Consider the following 23,853-nt stretch of genomic DNA (forward strand, 5'->3'; position numbering starts at 1 on the left):
GTTGTAGATCTATGCCAGGTTTTAAGGGCTCTCCTGAAGGCCGAAAGGGTGATTGTGGATCTCACCTCCAGTGACAAGTCATTCCAGATTTGGGGTACTTGTTCAAAAGTACAAAGACAGTCACCTCTTAAACTCTGCCTTCAGTTCAAACATATCTGACTCTCAGAGAATGTCTGCAGTTTTGTTGGCAAGTTTTTTCTTCGGAAGTGGTTTGCCATCGCCTCATTGGGAGACAGTGATTGGCCCAAGGTCAGCCAGTTGGCTTTGTGCCTAGGATGGGAGTAGAACTGATGGTCTCCTGGTTTCTAGACTGATGTCTTAACTATTATGCCAAACTGGCTCTCTAATTTGTTAGAAAATGAGAAATGCGGTCAAAGACCTATCTTTCTTCAGCAAGTAAAGCCAGAGTTTCCATATGCTGTTCCCTCCCACTTTTTCCTTTTATATTTGTGTTAGTAAAAGCAAACAATCAAAACTCATTAAGGGTAGCAAATATATGCATTACAGTGATTTAAAAAAAAAACTAAGGGGAAAAAACAGAAATAGAAAGAAAAAGGGGATCCATATAATATTAATATCAAATGACTTCCATGTGACCTGAGAATTTCCCCCCAAAATAGAAATGTCTCCATACAAAATTAGAAGATTGAAGCAAGTTCATTCCTCGGCCATGCCACAGGTTTAATTTGGTCTGAGATATGGCACCTGAACCTCATTTTAATGCCAGATCTCAGAAGCAACATGAAATAGAAAATGTGAATATTTACCCTGAATCTAAACTGTTTAGGGTTATAGTTCAGAAGCAGATTTCAGAAACAGCCATTTCACTTTCTACTCTCCTAAACCTTCCTTGCTTTTTCCTCCTTGGGTTTCCTTCTTGCTTCAGAAGAACTTCCCATAACTTGGTGCTCTCCAGAGATGTCTGGGGTGATGGGATTTGTAGTATTAAAGAACTAGACACTAGGTGGAGAAAGGAGAAAGGCTGGCATGATTACAGTCACCTAAGGTCGTAGGTGAATATCAGCAGGTTCTGACAGGTTCTGGAGAACCAGTAGTGGAAATTTTGAGGAGTTCGGAGAACTGGCAAATACCACCTCTGGCTGGCCCCAGAATGGGGTGGAATGGAGATTTTGCAGTAACCTTCCCCTGCCACGCCCACCAAGCCATGCCCACAGAACCAGTAGTAAAAAAAAATGAATTTCAACACTGGCTAGGACCTATTTTTGTGGGTGTGCACAATGAGAAATCAGAATATCAAGTTGATGTCCTTGTTTGCTTGTTCTTCTCAGCTGTGGGAGCTACCGCTGTGTATCCTATTGACTTGGTAAAGACTCGCATGCAGAACCAGCGCTCCACTGGCTCGGTGGTAGGAGAGCTGATGTACAAAAACAGTTTCGATTGTTTTAAGAAGGTTTTGCGCTATGAGGGTTTTTTTGGCCTTTACAGAGGTAAGGAAGCAATGGGCGGGTTTCAAATTTGTCTGCAGGGGATTTGAAGGGCGTCATTGAAATGGAGCAATCACACCTATTTTAATGGGATTGGGCCTTTGGCAAAGATTGCAAAACACTGAGCTGCTTTATCATTAGGATACATCCTCATCACCAAATAACTATAGAAACTGATTTGTGAGTGGGGGGAACATGCGTAACATATCTTTTTTTTCTTTGGCCTGGTGTCCTCTTGTAAACAGTTCCTTTTTTGTAAAGTGCACATTGTAGAATGTTAGTCTCTGGTAGCCAAAATAATTGAATGGAATCTGGTCCTACCTTTTTAGACTAACCCATTTTATTAAAAGGCAATTTTTCAGATGCCCTCTCAAATGATGACATGAACTCATGAAAACCTTCTATCTTTTAATATATTGTATTGGTCTGAAAGGCTACTGTAGCAAACATGCAGCGTCTCAAAAACCTAATAGGTTTTCCTCATGGAAGATGCTTCCCGTCTCTTCCTGTTTACTACATGGTCACAGTATCTGCAAAACCTTGAGTGGCTCAGTGGACCCATCTCCTTAGTAGTAGAAGAGGCTGGGGAAGATTACGGTAGAAAGAAGGAATTGTCCCAAATTGGACAAAATAATTTCATGTGAGCAGATCTTTGCTGGTTTGGAGCTTTCCCAATCCTCCCACCCCCATTGTTCAGGGTAGCAAAGGGATACCAGGGATTGTATAATGACTTCTGGTTCCCGGAATTCAAGCCCCACCATTGTTATCTGGTAAATTAGTAACATGAGAGGACTTTTGTTGTGTTATTTCCGAGTAAAAAAAAAAAAGTCATAATTTGATGGGAATGAATGAAGTCTCCAAAAGATTGATTGCCAATTGATCAAATTAACAAGGAGTCTTTTTCTGTTGAAAAGAGGATTGTAATGTATGTGGAGAATATGTTGCAAGAAGAATTTGGAAATCCTGGGGGGAAGGAAGTGTAGTTGATTTCAGCAGGAACTGATACATCATCAGACTGCCTACCTACAACAGACTTGCCAGATGTAGTACAGTGAGAATTTTTTCTTAAAAAAAGTTATGTCAACATATTTGTGAAGATAATTGTCCATGGAAGTTCTTCATATGGAAGTGAATGGATTAATTGAAAGCCCAAACATTTGTGCTGTCTATGTATGTCTAGGTACAATGATTGTGATAAATCTTTTTTTATTTATACAGGGTTACTTCCACAGCTCATTGGTGTTGCTCCAGAAAAAGCCATAAAGCTTACAGTAAGTCTGTTAAAGAGCAAACAAATTCCTTTCCCCTTTTTCTTTTAGAAAGATTTATGCTACATATATGCATTCATTCAGAAATTTAATTCATTGAGGTTTACACCTCTGCAATACACATGCACATAGTCCCCAAATATTGTAATCTATCTTTATAAGGAATTGCTTTTGATTTTCAGGTCATCTTAATGTATTAAATTGAAAGTGAAAACTATGGGAAGCGGCGTAACAGTATAAAATGTATGTTTTTTTTAATTAGGTCAATGACTTTGTCAGAGATAAATTCACTCAGAAAGATGGTTCCATCCCACTGTTTGCAGAGATCCTCGCAGGCAGCTGTGTAAGTACTATTGTTGTAGAAAGGATTCCACTGTCTGCTCTCTGTTTGTATTGCAGTGACAGCTTAATACAGATATTAACTAAATCATGGGAAGAATTGCTATAGTTTCAAGGTGAGAATGTGCCAATCAGCGTTTCCTATTGGTGCTACAATGATGCTTAAATAGGAGCCCTTGGAGAGCATTCAGAAGCTTTAACCAGTACAGAACGCAGCAGTGCGGGCAGTTATGTGTGCTCCTAGTACATATTATACCTCTGCTCTACGGTTCCACCACAAAACCGCGCCCGACTAAACCGTGTCGCTGACGTCATCAACAGGGCGACAACAGCGCGGAGACAGAAGCACGCTGTAAATCCTAAACCTAAAATTAACCCCTAAACCTAAACCTAACCCCCCTAAACCTAATCCTAAACCTAACCCTAAACCTAACCCTTAACCTAACCCTAAACCTAACCCTAAACTTAACCCTAAACCTAACCCTTAACCTAACCCTAAACCTAATCCTAACCCTTAACCTAACCCTAAACCTAACCCTAACCCTTAACCTAACCTTAAACCTAATCCTAAAGCTAACCCTTACCTTAAGTTGAATCGGCTTGCTTTCAAAGCGCTATTTAAAGCGCCCTCCTTTCTCCGCGCTGGCTGTTGTCGCCCTGTTGATGACGTCAGCGACGCGGTTTAATCGGGCGCGGCTTAGTTGAGCGCGGTTTTGACGGGTCACGCTGCTCTACAAGCCTCATGAGTTGCCAGTTTGCTTCTAGGTCCAATTTAAGGTGCTGATTTTAACTGTTAAAGTCCTTCATGGACAGGACTGTGTCATCTGAGGGATGCCTCCCTCAGACTGTATCATCCCATGGTGGCGCAGTGGTTTGAATGCAGTTCTGCTGACTGCCAGCTAACTACAATTTGGCAGTTCAAATCTCACCAGGCTCAAGGTTGACCCATCCTTCCATCCTTCCGAGGAGGGTAAAATGAGGACCCAGATTGTTGGGGGCAAGAGGCTGACTCTGTAAACTGCTTTGAGAGGATTGTAAAGCACCGTGAAGCTGTATATAAGTCTAAGTGCTATTGCTATCCCATTAGATCCAGAAGAGAGACATGGTGCAGATATCATCTGTCAAGGACCTTGTTTTGATGGGTCCCAGATGGTGGACCTTCTTTGCTATGGCACCAGACATTAGATGGGCTCCATCCCTTTTAATGTCCTGGACGTCCCCTCAAGACCTGGTTAGGCTATCAAGGGCCCAGGAATCATAGATTGTTTAGTTGGGTCCATTATTGAGGTACCTAGATATACTCACCCTCCCTCTTCACATATTTTTAGTTTTAATTGTCTCCATTTTTAAATTTGATTTTTCTATTTTTAGTGTGTGTTTTTATATATGTATTCTTTTTTATTGACTATTGTACACTGCCCAAAGTCACTTTTGAGATGGGCAGCTAAATAAATTTGATTACTACATAAATTTGATTACTACATAAATTTGATTACTACATAAATTTGATTACTACATAAATTTTATTAATACATAAATTTTATTAATACATAAATTTTATTAATACATAAATTTTATTAATAAATATGGGGTATGAATAATATCTGTATTTATGCAGCTTTTATTGCAGAAGGAAGAGTAATCAAAGCAATTGTTCATGTACATCTTTGGTTTCTGGTGTTTCTTTTCCCAATAAGAAATTGACAAGTTTTATTGTCAATGAGGGACATATAGTATGCTGACTTTTATATCCTCTGGGTCTTTCCCACTCTCCCACTAAAATCTGGGTAGTTGAGAGAATCACAAAGATTGGAGATTTTTGTCTGAATATATCACCCTTAAATCCCATGATTAATCCACAATTAAGACAAATTGGACAAATAATTAGGATCAAATCAGATTCTAGCTTGACCTGAACATTCTCCAACTTCTGGAGACATGTAATTAAAGCAGGTTTTCCAATGATTGGCAACTTGTAGACTATGCACATATAGACAAACACATATGCATGATTTAAAATATAAAGCAATACCATTCTCCAAGTAGTTGGGGAAAAAGAATACAAATAGGCAGGTGCTGATATGGAGACTTTTATTTCTACAACCTACAACTGGTGGTTTTTTTTGCGGGGGCGGGGAGCAATAATTTGTACCATAGCAATTAATGTGTAAATGAGAATGGTTTTATGGTGGCAAATTTCAAAAGGCGCAGCTACCACAAAAGTGATTTTAAACTGAGAGAAATACAATAATACAAAATCAACATTAAAAACCTTGGCAATTTTCTTATGTTAATATTAACTTATTTGTAGTACATATCCTTTTCAGTAACAATATGGAATGAAAATATCTGTCTTCTCATAGTTTTTTAATGCCACAAACACAACTGTTTTTAGTCTAACTTTTTTTAGCCATGCTTTCTCTGACAGAAGCTCTTGAGAAGCATCCACAAGCAACTATCAGTGAAAGATTTTCTAAGTCTGATGGGGAAGACTTTTAAACATATATACTTAACTCAGTCCTACCAAAATCTATAGAAGATGCACATACTTCAGTTTATTGTGATTTTTATCATTTAGCTGTAGCTTTCCAGTGGGATAATATTTTCCCAACAGGTTGGAAAACATTTTAACATCAGGTGTGAACTTTCTCTGGCATTTATTTTTTTCAAATGTACATTGCAAAAGTTCCCAGCCTTTGCTTGTTATTTTCAACATTTGGTAGGATGGTATCCTATACAATTGCCAAGTACAATCTCTGTATCTTTAAAAACCTGGAAAGTAGTTACCAAATGTGGCCTCCTGGATCACCAGAATGAGAGAATGAATTGGTGACATGGAGGTGTTGCCCCTTCCAAGCATCTTAGACATGGACAGTAGTAAACTCACTGAGGGTTTCATGTAGCCACTGCATTAACTTCCGTTTGAGCAGGATGGATTTAAACTGCTTTGGCTTGTTATCTAAACTTTGGATGAGAAAGCTGTTGATCTTTGCCAACGGTAAATTCAAGGAGGCAGCCTTGAAGTAACACTTGCTTTTTTGTTTTTCTTGATTATGAGTGGCAGTTCTATTGATACTTCAGTCTTTTAATTGTCCACTTGTAAATCTAAATTTGGGGAAAGGGAACAAAAGCAAGCGGTCTTTCATTACTATGAGAGAATCTCATCTGTTCTGGAAGGCCCATTGAATGTCTCCATCATATACATCGGAATCCCTTCCATGCTGCAGATAAAAGTATTTCCAAGCTCAGCACATCTGCTAACCCTTTCCCCTTTGTAATTCTGCTCTAACAACTGGGTGCATTGCTGAGGGTAATGGGGGAAGGAAAGGTCTGCTGAGGTTGTGTGAAGAAATCTGCACAGTTAAAAGCAGTGCAATTTTTATGGAAATATATGCACATTTAAATTAGACTGGGTTCATATTAAAAAAAAAACAGCTTAAAGATGTTTTCAGGTATGCATTCATTAGGATATTTCCCCCCCTGCTGTGACTTGTGTTCAGTCACAAATGTTAGCAATTTCATTTTTTGTAATGAAGTCTGATAATCAAGGCTCCTAACTTAATATCGTTTTGTACCACAATATGTTTCACACTTAGCAAAGCCTCCATTAAGCATGTTCTTCATTCCTTCTCCATAATTTGCAAACCTGGGAATGGATTGTAAATCCAGCAAAAAAAAATTAAGATGTTTCTTAGTTCTCTCTACCTTTAGCAGAAATGCTGAGCTTTGGATTACTTTTATCTGATTATGGCATCCTGTATGGCAAACATGAAGTAACTTCCCACTTACCAGTTCAATGTTTTATCCTGGCACTCAAATGGTGGAAGTGAGAAGTCAAAAAGTTGTGATAGATAGACAGATAGACAGATAGATAGGCAGATAGATAGATAGATAGATAGATAGATAGATAGATAGATAGATAGATAGATACATAGATACATAGATAGATACATAGATACATAGATACCATGTCTTATTTTCTTTTGACCCCCAAAATAAGCACTTGTCCTTATTTTGGGGGGAGGTCTTGTTATTTTTGAGGTGCAGGAGGTAGCAAGCGAGGTCACCTTATGGCTGCTGCTTTGTTGCAGTATTTTTGGGGAGGGCTTATTTTAGCGCATGCACTCAAAAGCCCGATTGGGCTTATTATCCAGGGATGTCTTATTTTCAGGGAAACAGGGTATATACATAGATAGAGACAGACAGACAGATGATGATAGATAGATAGATAGACAGACAGACAGACAGACAGACAGACAGACAGACAGACAGACAGACAGATGTAGATAGGTAGATAGATGTAGATAGGTAGGTAGGTAGGTTGGTAGGTTGGTAGGTAGTAGAAAGATTGATAGATGATAGATAGATAAGTACACAGACAAACAGATGGTGTGTGTGTGTATGTGTGTAGATGTGTGTGGCATGCTTGCTCTATAGCTGGTAATAGACAAGTAAAAATTTTGGCAGGGGGATCCTACTTTGTATTTTAAAAATGCTGAGCTCTACAAGGATATATACCTATGTTTAGATGTGCAATATGCAGTTTATTTACTTATTCATAAAAGCATTAATTACCATATAACAGCAGCTCATGGGATGATTGCCAGTAAAAAAACACACACAGCTAAAATACATATAAGGTTATGTTGAATGGGTTCACCCCAGCTAAAATATAATTGGTTTAGCTCAATGGGTGAAGGGGCAGGCTAGGGAAAAAAATTTTAAAACATTAAAAAAAGGCTGATTTTTGAATTTCGGAAACCCTCCCAAGAGATGCAGGAGCTGCAAAGACTTTGCCTATTCCAAATAACTTGACTTGGTTCTGAAATGTTTCCTTGTCACTTTTTTTTTTTTACTCGAGCCTCTGAAAAAGAGAGAGGGACTCCAGGGCTTGGAGGAGGCAGTGGATGTAGCACCTAGAAGCCTTTGAAGGAAGTATCTACTTCCTGTGCAGGGAAAATACGTTAGCCTGGGATGATCTGGCGTGAACAGCGCAGCAGCAGCAGAGGAATGGCTGGGAACAGGCCCCCCCCACTGTCCACCCTCCTGTCTCTTGTGGCTGGTGCCTCGGGGATGGAATTGGAAAGGGCAAGAGGTCTCCTGTTGCAAGGTCACTGGTGCGTTTCCTTCAGCCTCTGGCATGTGGAGAAGTGTCTATGGTGGATCTGGGGCGGCATCTCCTCTCGTAACCTTTGCCGTCAGCTCCAGTTCTTTGTTATTTGTTCCTCGCAGCGGAGACTTTATTTTTCACGACGTGGAGGTTAACTTAAGGAAGGCTGTGGATTGTTCCTATGCCTGAGTGGTATGAATAACCTCCATTCAGAATTGAGTTTGTCATGTGCAGCCTTAAACGCTGTCTGACAAGTTTAGGAGTTGCGTTTCGTGTGAAAATAGGGAGGCTTAGGCTAGGCGTGTGATGGAGAATGTCCCATTTGAAAGGGCTGGTTTATTTCTGGAGTTATTTACTTCACACTTGCTTTCTATTACAGACCTCAAGCAGGGGCTATAGACTTCCTAGGCAGTTTTTAATTCAAGCATTGGCAGGAGCCATGCCTTATCATGCTGAGACCAATATGGCACATTATTCCACTGCCCATAGTGTGAATAATATAGACTAGCAACAGTTTAAATGGATGACGGTCTGTTTATGCAGGCCAGCTCTTATTCCTGCTTTTGACCAGGGGACACAGGGAGGGAAGAAAAATTATGGAATATTTTTAGGAAGGAAACGTAATTTTAAAAAAAAACAAGAAAGAGGCAAAAATAAAACCCAAAGCCAATAGGCAGGAATTTACAGGCCTCGCAGAATCAAATAAGGCTGTATTTGTTAAGTAAGAATTTTCAGCTCATTCATTTTATGTAACTAAGCATCTTGTTTTAAAAGCAACAAGTCATTGTTAATTTTTTTTAGTGTGTATGTGTGAGTATAAAAATATACATATAAATAAAAGAATGGCATTAATCAACAAAGATAAAAAATTACAGTAATTTCTGTCTGATCAGTGAAAGATCCGTATTGATCAGATCCTATTTCTACAAACATGCCATTCCCCCCCCCCCACTCCAACATCCCTCAGTGTAAAGAAGTTGAGAAATGTTTCTACATGGTATAGGATCTGGGTACTTGAGAGACCGCCTACTGCCAATAACCTCCACTAGGCCGATACGATCCCATAGATTAGGCCTCCTCCGAATTCCATCAGCCGGCCAATGTCGGCTGGCAACTACCCGGAGGAGAGCCTTCTCGGTGGCTGCTCCGACCCTCTGGAACGAACTCCCCGTGGAGATTCGTACCCTCACCACCCTCCAGACCTTCCGCGTAGCCCTTAAGTCCTGGCTGTCCCGACAGGCCTGGGGCTAAAGATTTCAACCCCACTCGAATTGCATGACTGTTGTGTTTTTTAATGATGTATCGTTTTTCATGTTTGTGACTTGTTTGTCCTCCCTCCCCTTGAGTTGTGAGCCGCCCTGAGTCCCCCCAGGGAAAAGGGCGGCATACAAATAAAGCATCTCTCTCTCTCTCTCTCTCTCTCTTTTCAATTGGAACAGAAAAAAATGCTAACTAATTGGGGCCGACTAGAGCACCACACATGCTTTAAGCTGGTGAATACATTTAAGAAAACAACAAAGGGTTTTTATTGAAGTAGGTGGGGAGGTCCCATAATCTGTTCCATTTTGCCAGGAGTAAATCTTACCAAGGGAGAGCCCAAACCTACCCCATCCAGGTCTGTTTCTGTGCTTCTGGAGCAAAACTGTCACATTAAATCTTCCTGTGAAATTTGAAATGCAGCTTTGTGGATGTCTTGGCTTAAAATGCACAACTTAGGAGGGAATAGCTCATGCAGCAACATCTTGCGAGGGGTAATGCTTCTGCTCTACTAATGAAATATTAAAAAAAAAACCATGACAGCTGTTAAATTTGTGTCATGTCCAGACTAGAAAAAATTGTTAAAGTGTGTTTGTTTCTGTCTGTATCTACCCCTCCTCCCCACACATACAGACATTTCTGGTTTTTTATTGTAACAGATGTGGTGATGGAGATGCACCCATTATTCACTATTAAACAGTGAATTTTCAGGGGGAAATGGTAAAAAGCTTCACAGGCAAGCCTAAGAGACATGCCACTTAGTTAAAATAACAAAATGTCATCATGATTCGGCTCGTCATTAACTATCAAACGGGTTGGTTAGATACTGGGGGCGGTGGGGGGGGGGGGTAGTCAAGCTATCCTTTTACCATCTTCATCTTCCATCTGTCATGACAACTACATGTCCTGGTTTCCTACCCAGGGGTTTCTGGGCACCTACAGAAAAGGGAATACTGGTAGATCAGTTCTTCAGTGAAGCCTTCTGGGACACCTTCTTCCTTGCCATGGAAGAGAGTTGGGGAAACCTCCAGTGCAATTTTGGAAAAAGGAAGTCCTCTCATGGATGATGTCTGTGAGAGAAATGGGTGGGTCTTAAATATGACAAATAAATAATTTCAATTTCAATTTCAATTTACTTTATTTGTATGCCGCCCTTTTCCCTGAGGGGACTCAGGGCGGCTCACAATTCAGGGGGAGGGAAGGACAAACAAGTTACAAACATGAAGACAATACATCATTAAAAAAGGCACAACAGTCGTACTATTTGGTTGGGGTTGAAGTCTTTAGCCCCAGGCCTGTCGGGACAGCCAGGATTTAAGGGCTACGCGGAAGGTCTGGAGGGTGGTGAGGGTACGAATCTCCACGGGGAGTTCGTTCCAGAGGGTCGGAGCAGCCACCGAGAAGGCTCTCCTCCGGGTAGTTGCCAGTCGACATTGGCCGGCTGATGGAATTCGGAGGAGGCCTAATCTATGGGATCTTATTGGCCTAGTGGAGGTAATTGGCAGTAGGCGGTCTCTCAAGTACCCAGATCCAATACCATGAAGGGCTTTGTAGGTGACAACTAGCACCTTGAAGCGCACCCGGAGATCAACAGGCAGCCAGTGCAGCTCGCGGAGGATGGGTGTTACCCTGTTTCCCTGAAAATAAGCCCTCCCTGGATAATAAGCCCAGTCAGGCTTTTGAACGCATGCGCTAAAATAAGCCATCCCACGAAAATCAGCCCTCCCCCAAAATATTCAACACAGCAGCAGCCATGAGGTGACCATGCTCTCTGCCTCCTGCATCTCAAAAATAATAAGACCTTTCAAAAATAAGGCCAAGTAGGGGGTTTTTTTTGCGGGGGGTGGGGTGTCAAAAGAAAATAAGACCCTGCCTTATTTTCAAGGAAACATGGTAAAACCATGTAATATTTTGAAGCACTCTATCAAGAATTGTGGTATGTCTTTGAGATGGTTTTGTGCCCTGCTCCAGAAGGAGAGGAAGTTGACAGTGGACTATTTTGCAATGGTCCTGCAGAGTTAGGATGCAGTATTGCAAACTAACTCTACCCAAAGCTGGGAAGTTCGATCCTGACTGGCTCAAGATTGACTCAGCCTTCCATTCTTCTGAGATCAGTAAACTGAGGACCCAGATTGTAGGGGACAATGTATTGACATTGTAAACTTATTAAGGAGAGCGTTAAAACACTATGAAAGGGATATATAAGTCTAAGTGCTATTGCTATTCTCCCTTGTGGTGAGTGGTTTTAGCACAAAGGTGGCATACTGGAATATCAAAATCTCACTTAGTGATTATATGCTTGCTCAACACTGGTTGTGACTGCTTCTGCATCTTTGTTAAAATAGGTGGCAGCAAACTCCTCATTGGAATAGCTGGTAAGCTACATATCCAATGTTTCCACTCTTCCTCACTCCAGGGACTGAATATGGTCTGCATGTAGAGCCAGCATGAGGCTCTACAATGGCCCTACAATGGGTTTGACTTGCTACCTTTATTAAGCCTGTGACCCAGCCAATACCTGGCTGTTTTTATTCCCTGCCTTGGGCTTTTCTTCAGTATTCTACACCTTGCTGGCTGGGGAATTTTGGGAGCTAAAGCCCCCATGTCTTCAAATCAAATGGTCAAAATGGAGAAACACTGTTGCAGATGGAAAGAATCCCACTTGTACTAGTACCATTCATACTGTTTTAGTTACTGGTTGATTTAATTTATAATGCGGCGACCAATGTAGCTTTTGCAATTTTGTCAAACTTGTTGCATTATTGGTTTGGGGTAAATCATTTGAAATAACTAAATCATGTAAATGCTGCTGTTAAGTAATGGAACCAATTGTTTAAAATAAACACAGGCATCTGAGATGTAGATGGATTTTTTTTTCTTTCCTATTGGTCCTGCAAAATTACCCTGATCCTGAATTACAGACTCTCATTCGAGTTAACAAGGTGCATGGTATTCCTAGCCACTTCCTGATAGTGTATTTGACACAGTCGGTTGCATCTACAAGCACAGGCCTGGCAGCTTGGTCAGAAGTAGCAGACCTTGGGAAGAAACTGATCTGAGCTGCCTTTCTTACGGTTTTGCAGGCAGGAGGTTCACAAGTCATCTTCACGAACCCACTGGAGATTGTCAAGATCCGCTTGCAAGTAGCAGGAGAAATCACCACTGGACCCAGAGTTAGCGCCCTCACCGTTCTGAAGGACTTGGGGCTTTTTGGACTGTATAAGGTACATCCTTTATTGGTTTTGCTTCTTCCCTCTCTTTATCATATATAGGCTTCCCAAGAGCATGAAGCAAACTCCTTTTTCCTGACAAAAACCTCTTTTATTGATTTACTGTGAATTCTGCTCATTCACATCCAGCAAAGTCTTTCAAAGGAGGATTTACGGTCACAGACCTTATCTGGCTTGGAGAGCTGACAGGTTGATATCTGCAAAACTTGGCAAGGAGTCTCAGGGAGTCATGAACTAATTAAGCAAACTGATTGTCTCCTGCAAACTCCACTCCCCTTTAGCTCCTCTTTTATTTCCTCTGTGAGGGGCCATTCATCATCTGTTATTTACCCCTGTTCTTTAGTTGTACCCTTCAGTCTGGTAACTCTGATCATATGCACACTGGGAATAGGCTCCAGGTCTGACTCTGAAGGCAGCTGATAGCTGGCATAGGGCTCTGGCCCCCTCTCTGCCTCCGACACGGAGCCCTCATCAGAGCCTTCCCCAGACTCCAGGACTGGCCCATGTTCCCCCCCCCAACCTCCTCATTATCCGAATCTACTGCCAGCTCCGCTGGCCACTGGCGGGCCATAACACTATGCCAGGAAGGCTGTTGGAAGAAACAAACAATCCCCCCCCTCCATCCCAAGGAAACCTTTATATGTGATGGGCTATAGGGGAATCTTTTCACATTTGAAAACATTCTCTTTCGCCACGGGAAGAATGGGAGAAAACAAATCCACTTGTACAGGGGATCCTTGACTTCCCACTGTTCCTTCAGCTACCCAGCTACTCTCTTCTATCCCCTGAGGCACCACATGCGCTAAATAACCACCACAAGGAAAACTGGGATTACATGGCCAGTTTGCTTAATGAGCACAATGCTATATGACCATAGTTCTGGACTCAATTGTGATTGTAAGTTGAAGGCTACCTCTATATTGGTGGCCAAAGCGTGTGTGGAAAGTCTCCTCCGCTTTATTCCATGGGCACTTTCTCCCAAAGCTATAGGGACGAAATATGGCCGACCTGCTGGATATTGACACTGCTCTGCGGCTTTCCATTTCTGGTTGGGGAAGGAGGGAGGGAGGAAAGAAAGAAAGACTCTCCTTGCTTTTCTTTTATATTTTTTGTGCAGCCCCCAAATTATTTGAACATTTCTGTTATAGCTATGCTGTCTCTATTGTTGTATTCACAGCAGGCTCCTCTCTTTGTCTTAATATGACGACAGCAAAGTGGTAGTAGCATTTAGCAGGATTCAAATCTTTTAGGAGTTAAGTGGAGGGATTTGTCTAGAATGAATTTTAAAAAAAAATAGCCAGACCCAAGATGCCCTGCTCTTTAGAAAGATGCTAGGCAAGATTCTTTCCCTGCAGGTCTGCTTATTTCCATCATTGCAAATAAGAGGTAATGGAGCAAAAGCTATTCGTTTTCTTACACCGGGAGAGGTATCCCTTTACCCTTCGCCAGGGCAAAGGGCTAATATGTAAATTCAGCGGATAGTAGCAGCTACGGTGCTCTTATAAAATAGAATTTGTTGGTTCGATATAAAATAGAATCCCACGTTAGTACATGGCTTTGTGACGACAGCACAAGAATGTTGCACAGCCACTTCCCTTTCAACTTAAAATTCACGCAGAGACTATTTTTTTTTCCCTTAAGGGCAATTTCAAACAACATTTCACTGCAGTTTGCTTTTTTTTTTTTTTAAGGAAAAGCATGTGAACAATGCCCTGTTTTACTTGCATGTTATCTGAAAGGAGGGTTGCAGAGATTGTCAGCCTGCTCCTTTCAATAAAGGAGAATATTTGTGGCTCAGGGTTGAAATGAGGGGTCCTTGGTGTTCTTGGAGCTTGTTTTCTTGCAGACATTTCATTGCCCAAACTAGGCTATATCATCACTATCCTAATGATGTTACCCAGTTTAGAGAATGAAATGTCTGCAAGAAAACAACCAAGCTCAAGAGAGCACTAAGGACTCCTCACCCTACCACTTTCTTAATCTGAAATAATGGATTTTGAAGAGGAGAACTCCAATGGGTGTTGGCCTAAGCACCCCATAATTCCTGCTTTGAAGATCTTTCTCCATCAGTTGAGTTTTGGATTTGGCTGTAGTGCATTAGAAGAATGATAGAGAATCAATGTACATGAATTGGATTTGAGGGGCGTGTGTGCATAATTGGAAGATCTCAAGTAGAGTTTTCATCCCAAATGTTCATGCGTCAAACCGAGGCAAACATGTTGGAGATGAATGAATGTGGCAAAAAGTTGTAAGCTCCATCTGGTCCATATTGCCCTCCCAAAAAACCATTCCGGTTTTAGAATGAGATTGTTCTTCTCTCATGTTTTATTTCCATCCAACAAATGACCAAAGAGACCTGCCATCTCAGAATATCTTTAAAAACTCTTTTAGCTAGACAAGAAGGTGTTCCTGTTCCTTGCCTTGTTGTCTCAACACAATCTAAGCACAAAGCCTTTTCTTTGGTACCATCTTTGTATCTTAAGTTGTTTGGGACTTTCTTAGATCCACAGGGCTGAAGATCATCGAGCTGGTTTACTGGGTCACAAAAGCATTTTGCTCAACGCATTCTAGGCACTATAATAAATTGCACTTCCCACATCTCCATAGAAGAGGTGTGCCCTGTCCCCTTGTGAGCAGAGGCGGTGAGAATTTCTCCTGTATGCATGACTGACTCCTTCTTTGTTTCTCTTTTTCACGTGACAGGGAGCCAAGGCCTGTTTTCTCCGAGACATTCCCTTTTCTGGCATCTATTTTCCTGTGTACGCTCATTGTAAACTGATGCTTGCAGATGAAAATGGTCACGTGGGAGGGCTTAATCTCCTTACAGCTGGCGCTATTGCAGGTAACTTTGTTGAGTAATTGGCAAAATAAGTCCACCCACCCACCCACCCCACATTTAAATTCTTAGCAACATTTAATATTCATTAGACCACGTAGAGGAAGCTAATATACTATTGTGATTAACTTAATCCAAATTTGATCACCTTTATCCTTGGTGGGTGGTAGCCTAATTTTGATGATGGCTAATTACATTTGCATAATGTGGATAAACAGCTTAATGCAGCTCAGCAACATGTAGTCAAATTGGGTTGGCGGGTTGGCTGGGGCTCGCCCTTGGTTTCAAAGCTCTCCGCTTGGTTGACCATTTTTGAAGGCAGCAAGAATTGATTTATGCCCCTTTCCTAAGTTTTGGTGCAGAATTCTTAATTTTGGCAGGATATGCAAAGTGAAAGACCCAATTTAGGCAGTTTTCAATTCAGTTTTGGGAAGCTGGACTCATATTAGTTGGAAGGAGAAACTTTAAAAATATTTCTGTAAAAGAAGGAAGGAAATTCGTCCTTGTTCCTGGTGTGGAAAAAGATGACACTTATTGTCTATTTGAAGTTTCTCCCCTCCGTTCCACTGGCGGTTCTCATTTAGGCGCATTGCCACTCAGTTAGGAACAATATATTAAGCCAGTTCTTGTTGATCATGTGAGGTCCCCTAAGTTTCATATATGGTTACCTAGCAACCTCCTCCTCTCTAAGCCTGTGTGCATACAGCACTCAAACTGATTGAGAGCAAGCAAGGACTGACATTTGCTTGTAGGAATTGCTCTTTAGAATTGGTGCAATCTACTGTGTTGCTAGATTTGCAGTGAAAAATATTCAGAGTGAGGGAGGAGAAATGTGGCCCAAACATTTTGTAGGCTCATCCTTGTCCAATACAGTCCTTGACTTATGACCTCAATTGAGCCCAAATTTTCTGTTGCAAAGTGAGATATTTATTAAGTGAGTTTTGCCCCATTTTATTAAAAAAATTGCCACAATTGTTAAGTGAATCAGTGCGGGTGTTAAGTTAGCAACATGCTTGTGAAGTGAATCTGGGTTCTTTATTGATTTTGCTTGTCAGAAGGCCACATCATTCTGGGGCACTGCAACCGTCATGAGTCAGCTGTAGAGCATCTGAATCAAATGATCTTGGGAGTGCTGTAAACGGTTGTAAATGTGAAAAACAGTCATTAGGTCACTTATTTCAATGTTGTAAGTTTGAACGGTCATTAAGTGACCTGTTGTAAGTCAAGGACTACCTGTACAGTGCTATTTAAAACCTGTCAGTGTTATTCAAAATTACGGGGAGCTCCTCTGTCACAGCTCTGAATGAAACCCTGAAGCTATTCTTCTAAAACCTCTCCCGGAGGTATTTCTAGGCACTATTGGTCACTTTTGGTAGTACTGAGACTCAGCTGAAGTCCATTTCTCCCACAGGTGTGCCTGCGGCTTCTTTGGTGACTCCTGCTGATGTCATCAAGACAAGACTGCAAGTGGCTGCCCGTGCTGGTCAGACAACCTACAATGGAGTTATTGATTGCTTTGTGAAGATACTTCGGGAAGAAGGACCTTCTGCCTTTTGGAAGGGAGCTGCAGGCAAGAAAAGGATTTCACATCTTGACCAGTAGAGAAACGTCTACTAATAGTAGAGAAACGTATATGAATGAATGGTATTAAAATTGTGAGAGTGATGGATCCAGTCTTGCAGCTGTTTCCACCTCTGGCAACTTCAGAGCCATCTTCATATCTTTGAATGTACAGCCTCATTGGTGGGAATGAGGACAAAAAGATGACGAATTTGCAGGATAGATTTAGAGATTCTGGTTTTCACAGAACACCATAAAGAGATTTAGGTTAAAATTTGGCTTTAATTGTGCTTGAATGCTGGCCAATACGCATAGAAGCTGATTGATTACTACTGTTTTTATTAAGAGAGAAAGTTGAATGTCATTATTAATTAAGGCATTAATACATCTGCCTATCTCAGCAGAGGATTAAAACTCATAAAAAAACAAAACAATAAAAACTTCATAAATAATAAAAATCTGATATTAATCCACACATACCAAACAACAGAAGTAGAAATTGAAAGGACAAAAAACAATTCATGAAGTGGTTTATGGATATGGTGAAAGCAACTGTGGTTTCAAGTACCAAAAACTATGGAGGGGTATTTGTGAATGGTGGTCATGTAAACTAAATTTAACTTTCCTCCCCTCTCCTCTGTTATCTTTATTCTGCTTGTTATTTCTTGTTCTTTTTATGCTTTCCATAACAGTGGTCATGAAAGAGGGGAATAATGTTTTCAGTATATGTGTGTTATATTGAACTTTTTTTGTTTTTTCCAACAGCCCGAGTGTTCAGATCCTCACCCCAATTTGGTGTTACTTTAGTGACTTATGAACTTCTGCAGCGCTGGCTCTATGTGGATTTTGGAGGCATGTAAGTATAAGCGATCTTCTAAATTTTAAAGGATGTTGACATGTACCAGCTCATTACAACAATGATGCATCTCAGTAAATTGTCTAGTAAATTGTATTTCTGCTTTTCTTTGTTTTTATAAGTACAGAAAATAATCAGGTTAATAATCTGATTCATATAATCAATTTGAATCAGAGGGAGCTTTCCTATTCATAGAGAGCAGCACCTGTATCGAAGAGTGTACAATTAAAAGTTTCATGAAATGCTTTTATGAGCATGGTGCCATAGTACGGCAAACCAGCTAGTTCAAACAGGACTGGATTGGATAGAATTCCAAGTCAAAATTTGTCGACAATGGTTCTGTAGTGCCACACAGTGAAGTACAACTGTAAAATGACAAAGGTTGAAGAACTTCCATCCCCAGATTTGATAATTGTCATAATGCTATTGGAAGTTAAATAGAATCTTTATAAATATGGATAAATAGTCAGGTAATAAATGAAGAACAGAGTAACAGTGTATTTTCAAATTACAGAAAATGGTTAAGGCTATTTACACCCAATACTAAACACACTCCCCCCCAAAAAAACAGCAGGATAGGCTACTGTATATAAACAGGAAGCAAACCCTATACTCACTTGCACTGATGATGTTATCTAGTTGGCTGTTGAAACATCTGCAAGCAAACAACCACGCTCAGAGAGCACCAAGGACTCCATAAAATGTTTTCATTCCTATTTCATGGAAAAAGGACATGAAATAAACATTCCAGGCAGACTGATATTTTGTATGCAGCTTGTCTGTTGCAGAAAGGAAAATGAAATTGATCAGAGCTTGCTTATTTTATTCTTGCTGTTTTGTCAACCTCCGCAGCTTTAATGTAAACCAGGGGTAGTCAACCTTTTTATACCTACCGCCCACTTTTGTATCTCTGTTAGTAGTAAAATTTTCTAACCGCCTCCCAGTTCCACAATAATGGTGATTTATAAAGTAGGGAAGTCAATTAAATTAAAAAAAGGAAAGTGCTTCAGTATCGGACAAAACCTCTACCACCCATCATGAAAGCTGGAACAAGTGGGCGGTAGGGACCAGGTTGACTACCACTGATGTAAACCATCTGTTCAAAACAGTGCTTCAGGGAAAGAAGAAACACATACTGTATTTTTCAGAGTATAAGACGCACCTTTTTCTCTCAAAAAAGAGGCTGAAAATCTGGGTGCGTCTTATACACTGAATACAGCATATTTTTGCCTCCTGAAACCCCGCCCACTTCACCAAAATGGCCGTGCATAGCCTGTAGAAGGCTTTCAAGAGAGCTCCTAGGGGCTGGGGAAGGCAGAGTGAAAAATGGGCCGTTTTTTGCTCAATTTTACCCCCCCCCCCAGCCCCCAGGAGTACTCTATAAGCCTCCTAAAGGCTATGCATGCAATTTTTTTGACAAAAAATGGGACCGTTTTCATGAAAAACAGGCTGTTTTTTGCTCATTTTTTGGGGGGGCTACCCTCCAGGAGCACTCTGCAAGCCCCCTAAAGGCTATTCATGCCTTTTTTTGAAAACAAAAACAAAAACAGGTGTTTTGTGAAAAATGAGCCGTTTTGGGGAGGTTTGCAGAGTGCAAAAACTTTTTTTTTAAATTTGCCTTTTCAAAACCTTGGTGTGTCTTATACACCGTTGCATCTTATACTCTGAAAAATAAGGTAGTTTTAACATTTGGCCTGATCTTACATAGATTAGCGTGGCTATGAATTTCCTAAGGGATTCCCCCGGCCTGGATTTACTTACCTCAGATAAAATACACACCTGGCGAACAAGCCATAAGTGTAAAACTTAGTGACAAAAAAATTGATTCAAATTATTGGTTTTGGTGTTGTAAACCATGGCTATTTGGTTATATATACTTGTGAGCCAAGCCACTCTTATAGTCAGTGAACTAGGAACAGAACATACTGTAATAGTTATTACTAACAGTAGCTGAATGTGGCCAATGTTTGCTTGTTTCTCTCTTACTAGCAAGCCCGCCGGCTCCGAACCTCATCCCAAGTCTCGAATCTCAGGCCTGCCTCCTGTTAATCCTGATCACCTTGGTGGGTACCGGCTTGCCACAGCTACTTTTGCTGGAATTGAAAACAAATTTGGGCTTTCTCTTCCAAAATTTCGAGCAGTGAGTGCCACTCCTGTGCAAACCAAAGCAGCGGCTTGAATCCCGAGCTGACTTTTCCAGCAGACAAAAGCGGTCACAAAGGACAGTTCCGAGAACAGATCCTTGGCTCTCCAGCCAGCTGCATGACACTTTACTGAACGGAGACTGAATCATTGCTTCTTTCTATACAAAGATACAATTGTTGTTCACACATGGGAGATTGATTCGGGCTTTACGATCAAGCTATTGATTGTTTCTCCTCTTCTGATGGCTTGAATTAGTACACAGGGCTTGGCTTTGCACAGCTTGCACTCCATGTTACTGTACATATTGTACATCTTTGTACAGAGACATCATTACAGCATTGAAATTGCAGTTGCATTTCTAGAAACAGATATTGCAGTTCTAAATAGTTTGAAATGTACAGACTGTTTTGAAAGTGTTTTACTAAAAATCATGTGACAATAAAATGTATTTAAAACCAGAGCCTTTTCTTTGACACCAAATCTTTAAGAGACTAAGTTTTAAAGAAGGTAAAATTAACCTACCAACGTTACTGCTCAATAATATTCTAATACTCTGATGTTTAGGGAGTTTTTTTAGGAGTATGTGTACAATTTTTAAAAAGCCCAAAGAAGCTGAAGAGTTAGTAATCTCTCTGGTCTCCCCATTATAGATTGAAGGTGGGGGGGAATGAAGCATGTTTTTAAGACCTGGAAATGGGGTCTCATTGTCTGGCCAGTAATTAGGTGAATGCAAGGAGAGCTACTTGATGAAGTCATGGCAATATGCAAGGGCAACAGAATTTCAGGCAATGTACCCATGTGACTATTTCCTCCTTAATTGGGGGCTTATCTATAAAAGGAACTCTGTTATAAGGTCCATACATAAGGTCCTGTAGGCAGACACAGGTTCCAAAAATTAGAATATAAAAGTGCTAGATACAAAATGCAAGACTGACTTAGAATGAGGTTCTCTGTCTTTGGGAGATCAATACTGAGGTAATGAACTATCAACGGTTCAATAGACCTGGTTAAAATCTACCACTCACTCAGATGCCTGATCCAGATCTCAGGCAGAATGCAGTAAACCCATTAAAATAGAGACACCATTCCCAGCAACCAATTAATAGATCCCTCCAAGGAAACTGCCAATCACCACCAACTACCCTCAAGTCCAGAACTGTAAGGCAACTCCCTCCCCTCACTTCTCAATTGGAAGCCTCATAGGAAAATGGGGCAAAAAGCCTGCAAAAAAATCCCCATCCTTCCCAAAGGCTGGAAAATCTGATTACTAATACAAAATCATTTTTAAAATATTTGTCTGTTATAGACAATATTTTGTATCTATGTGTATCATTTTAAAGGTTCCACCTGAACCAGACTATCCTGTGTCCTATCTTGGAAGTAAGCAACTTTATTCTTCAAATGGCTACCCTTTTTTTAAATAACACTGATGGCTGCAGAGTGCCTCATGATGCCATGGTGGAAGAAACAGGATTGAAATGTTCAGCCTTCTGTATATAGTGGCAGATAACGCAAGAGTTTAGGGACCAAAATCCACCCCCAAAAATGGTTCTGGCTTATCTGCAGATGGCCTTATCTGTCAGTATATTTTAGATTTTATATCTATGTATTTTAGATTGTTCCCACAACTTCTTTAAAATACCATATATCTCTCATATACTTGCAGATACTCTAATCTGGATGAGCAGATCCTGAAAATTTTAACCCAAATATCATGAAAAATGCACCAACTGCTGATAAGGCAATTGTGAAAACTAAATCATACAAAAATATTGAGGGTAGGCACATTTTTCATGACATTTTGGTTAAAAATTTCAGAGTCAGCAAATCTGCCAATGGACTTATCTGTGTGACTATATGCAGCTTTTCTCCAATATATACTGACTTATTTTACACATTCTTCCCCACTCCCAAACATATCCCTGAAATATGCCATTTTACTTCTCAATTAAGGCAACACAAATCAGGTATATGGGGGGGGGGGAGGGAGGGGAGAGAAGGAACAGGAAAAGGTTTATATGTGACATTCAAGCCACAGGTTGGCCACTCATTCTAAGCAACTATATGTAAAAGCCTGTAAGCAGTTATTTCAAAGCATTTAAATTACAAATGTAAAAAAGTCTTATTGCACAGGACAGTAACTGGCATTTACAAAAAAATGAAACTACCATCAATGGCGAAATCAACTTTATAGCAATGCAAAATCTTGAAGGTTAAGATGCCTTACTTTACGGCCAATTTGCTGGTTAATTTACAAAATGTTACAATTGTACTAAAATATTTGAAGCTTTATTTTTAATATTTCTACAAGTAATCTAAACTGGCTAGAAACTAGAGAAATTGTTCTATTCCTGGTTACATGAGATTGCGAGTTTACTATACAAAAATGAAGTGTTGCTTCTTAAATTTTAGAAAAGTGCCTACAAAATTAGAGATTATTCTATGGATTTCAAAAAGATTTTCTTTTTCTTTTTGGGTAGAATTGTGCAAGCTATATCCATTTCAATAATTTAAGATGAAGTCTTAAACCTAAAAATCATTTGTACCCTTTATTTTTATTATAAGCATAAATAGAAAGTACATTTTAGATTCCTTTTCCCCCTACAAATTTCGTGTGAATTATTAGCCTGTAACACAATCCTATTAAAAAACCCAAGTCTTTTAAATGGATACATATGAGAAAAATGTCGTATTTTATTTATAAAGAATTCTTATTAACTACACAGATTTGACAAAAAATTCAAGGGATTTTAGAAATTTTCCATTAATTAAAAAAAAGTTTAATAGATTATTTTTATTCCTTTTCATGATCTACCACCATGGGACCTACTGTATAACATATAGGATAAAGGTTGCTGTGAACAGATACATGTGTAACTAACTCTAAGCAGTTCCATAATTCCCACCCCCCATCCCAGATAGGTTTACATAACTTACTTAAATCCCATTGAAAGTTGGGCAGCCTAAGTAACTTTAAATATACAATATAAGTAGTGTTTCAACTGATGATACAATTTGCCAAGTTAGGATAAATATTAATTTATGCAGATTAGATTAATAATATGTGATTTAGCTTTTAAAAAGCAACTTCACAAGATCTGCTTCAGTAATCTTTCAAATCCATAGTTGACTGCCCGTTTTCACGTTCAAGTTGCTGCTGCAGGCTAGAACATGCTACTACATTGAAGCTCTTGTAGCTCATTCCAAAATTCACTGTAAAATTTTAAGAAGGAATTCGAGTTGCCGCTTCCTCTTCTGCATCAGCTCTGTTTGCATTAATTTCAGCTAACGTCCGACCAAAACGGGTCCACTCATCACTTCGGGGAACAGCAATTTGCTATGGAGAAATAGTTATATGGGAGGTATTAGTAAACATACGAATATGCTGATTTTTTTTTTTAAATCATTGGTTTGTACCCAAAATTTAGAATTGAAACAAACATACATTTCTAGGTTCCCTGAATTTTTATGCATATGAAACATTTATTTCAACACAAAGAGTAGGCTCCATGTCTATTACAATGAGGAAATCACAGTGAACAAAGATCTAGGACAGTGATGGCGAACCTTTTTTGGCTCACGTGCCATAAGTAGGGGGAGCACAGGGGGGTCCTGTGCGGGCACGCCGCACTCATAATGCAATGCACTACCTCCCCAGTGCACATGTGCGCACTACAGGCATGACCCCCCTTTTTTTGCATGCTTTTTTTGCCCTCCCCAGGCTCCAGAGGCCTCCCCCCCCCCCCGGAAGCCCTTCAGAGGCTTCAGGAACCTTCAGGAGGCTTCTCTGAAGCCTCCGGAGCAGTC

At 40.3% G+C, this 23,853-nt stretch overlaps 2 protein-coding genes across 3 annotated transcripts in view; one reads left to right on the forward strand and one right to left on the reverse strand.

The window, feature by feature from the left end:
• SLC25A12 (solute carrier family 25 member 12) overlaps positions 1-20,504 on the forward strand; it is a 49,348-nt gene extending 28,844 nt beyond the window's left edge. Inside the window, exons 11-18 of the mRNA XM_032209833.1 lie at positions 1,290-1,448; positions 2,664-2,716; positions 2,976-3,056; positions 12,503-12,643; positions 15,353-15,491; positions 16,897-17,055; positions 17,811-17,901; positions 19,891-20,504. Of these exons, the coding sequence (XP_032065724.1) occupies positions 1,290-1,448; positions 2,664-2,716; positions 2,976-3,056; positions 12,503-12,643; positions 15,353-15,491; positions 16,897-17,055; positions 17,811-17,901; positions 19,891-20,080 (1,013 nt within the window). The 3' untranslated portion in view covers positions 20,081-20,504. The remainder of the gene's footprint in view (positions 1-1,289; positions 1,449-2,663; positions 2,717-2,975; positions 3,057-12,502; positions 12,644-15,352; positions 15,492-16,896; positions 17,056-17,810; positions 17,902-19,890) is intronic.
• DYNC1I2 (dynein cytoplasmic 1 intermediate chain 2) overlaps positions 20,282-23,853 on the reverse strand; it is a 42,236-nt gene continuing 38,664 nt past the window's right edge. Inside the window, exon 16 of one of the 2 annotated variants that reach the window (XM_032209844.1) lies at positions 20,282-23,383. In XM_032209844.1, coding sequence (XP_032065735.1) covers positions 23,270-23,383 — 114 coding nt within the window. In that variant the 3' untranslated portion in view covers positions 20,282-23,269. The remainder of the gene's footprint in view (positions 23,384-23,853) is intronic. The other variant, XM_032209849.1, reaches the window with a different exon arrangement.

This window comes from Thamnophis elegans, chromosome 1, assembly GCF_009769535.1.
Source record: "Thamnophis elegans isolate rThaEle1 chromosome 1, rThaEle1.pri, whole genome shotgun sequence".
In the NCBI taxonomy this organism is placed as follows: Eukaryota; Metazoa; Chordata; class Lepidosauria; order Squamata; family Colubridae; genus Thamnophis; species Thamnophis elegans.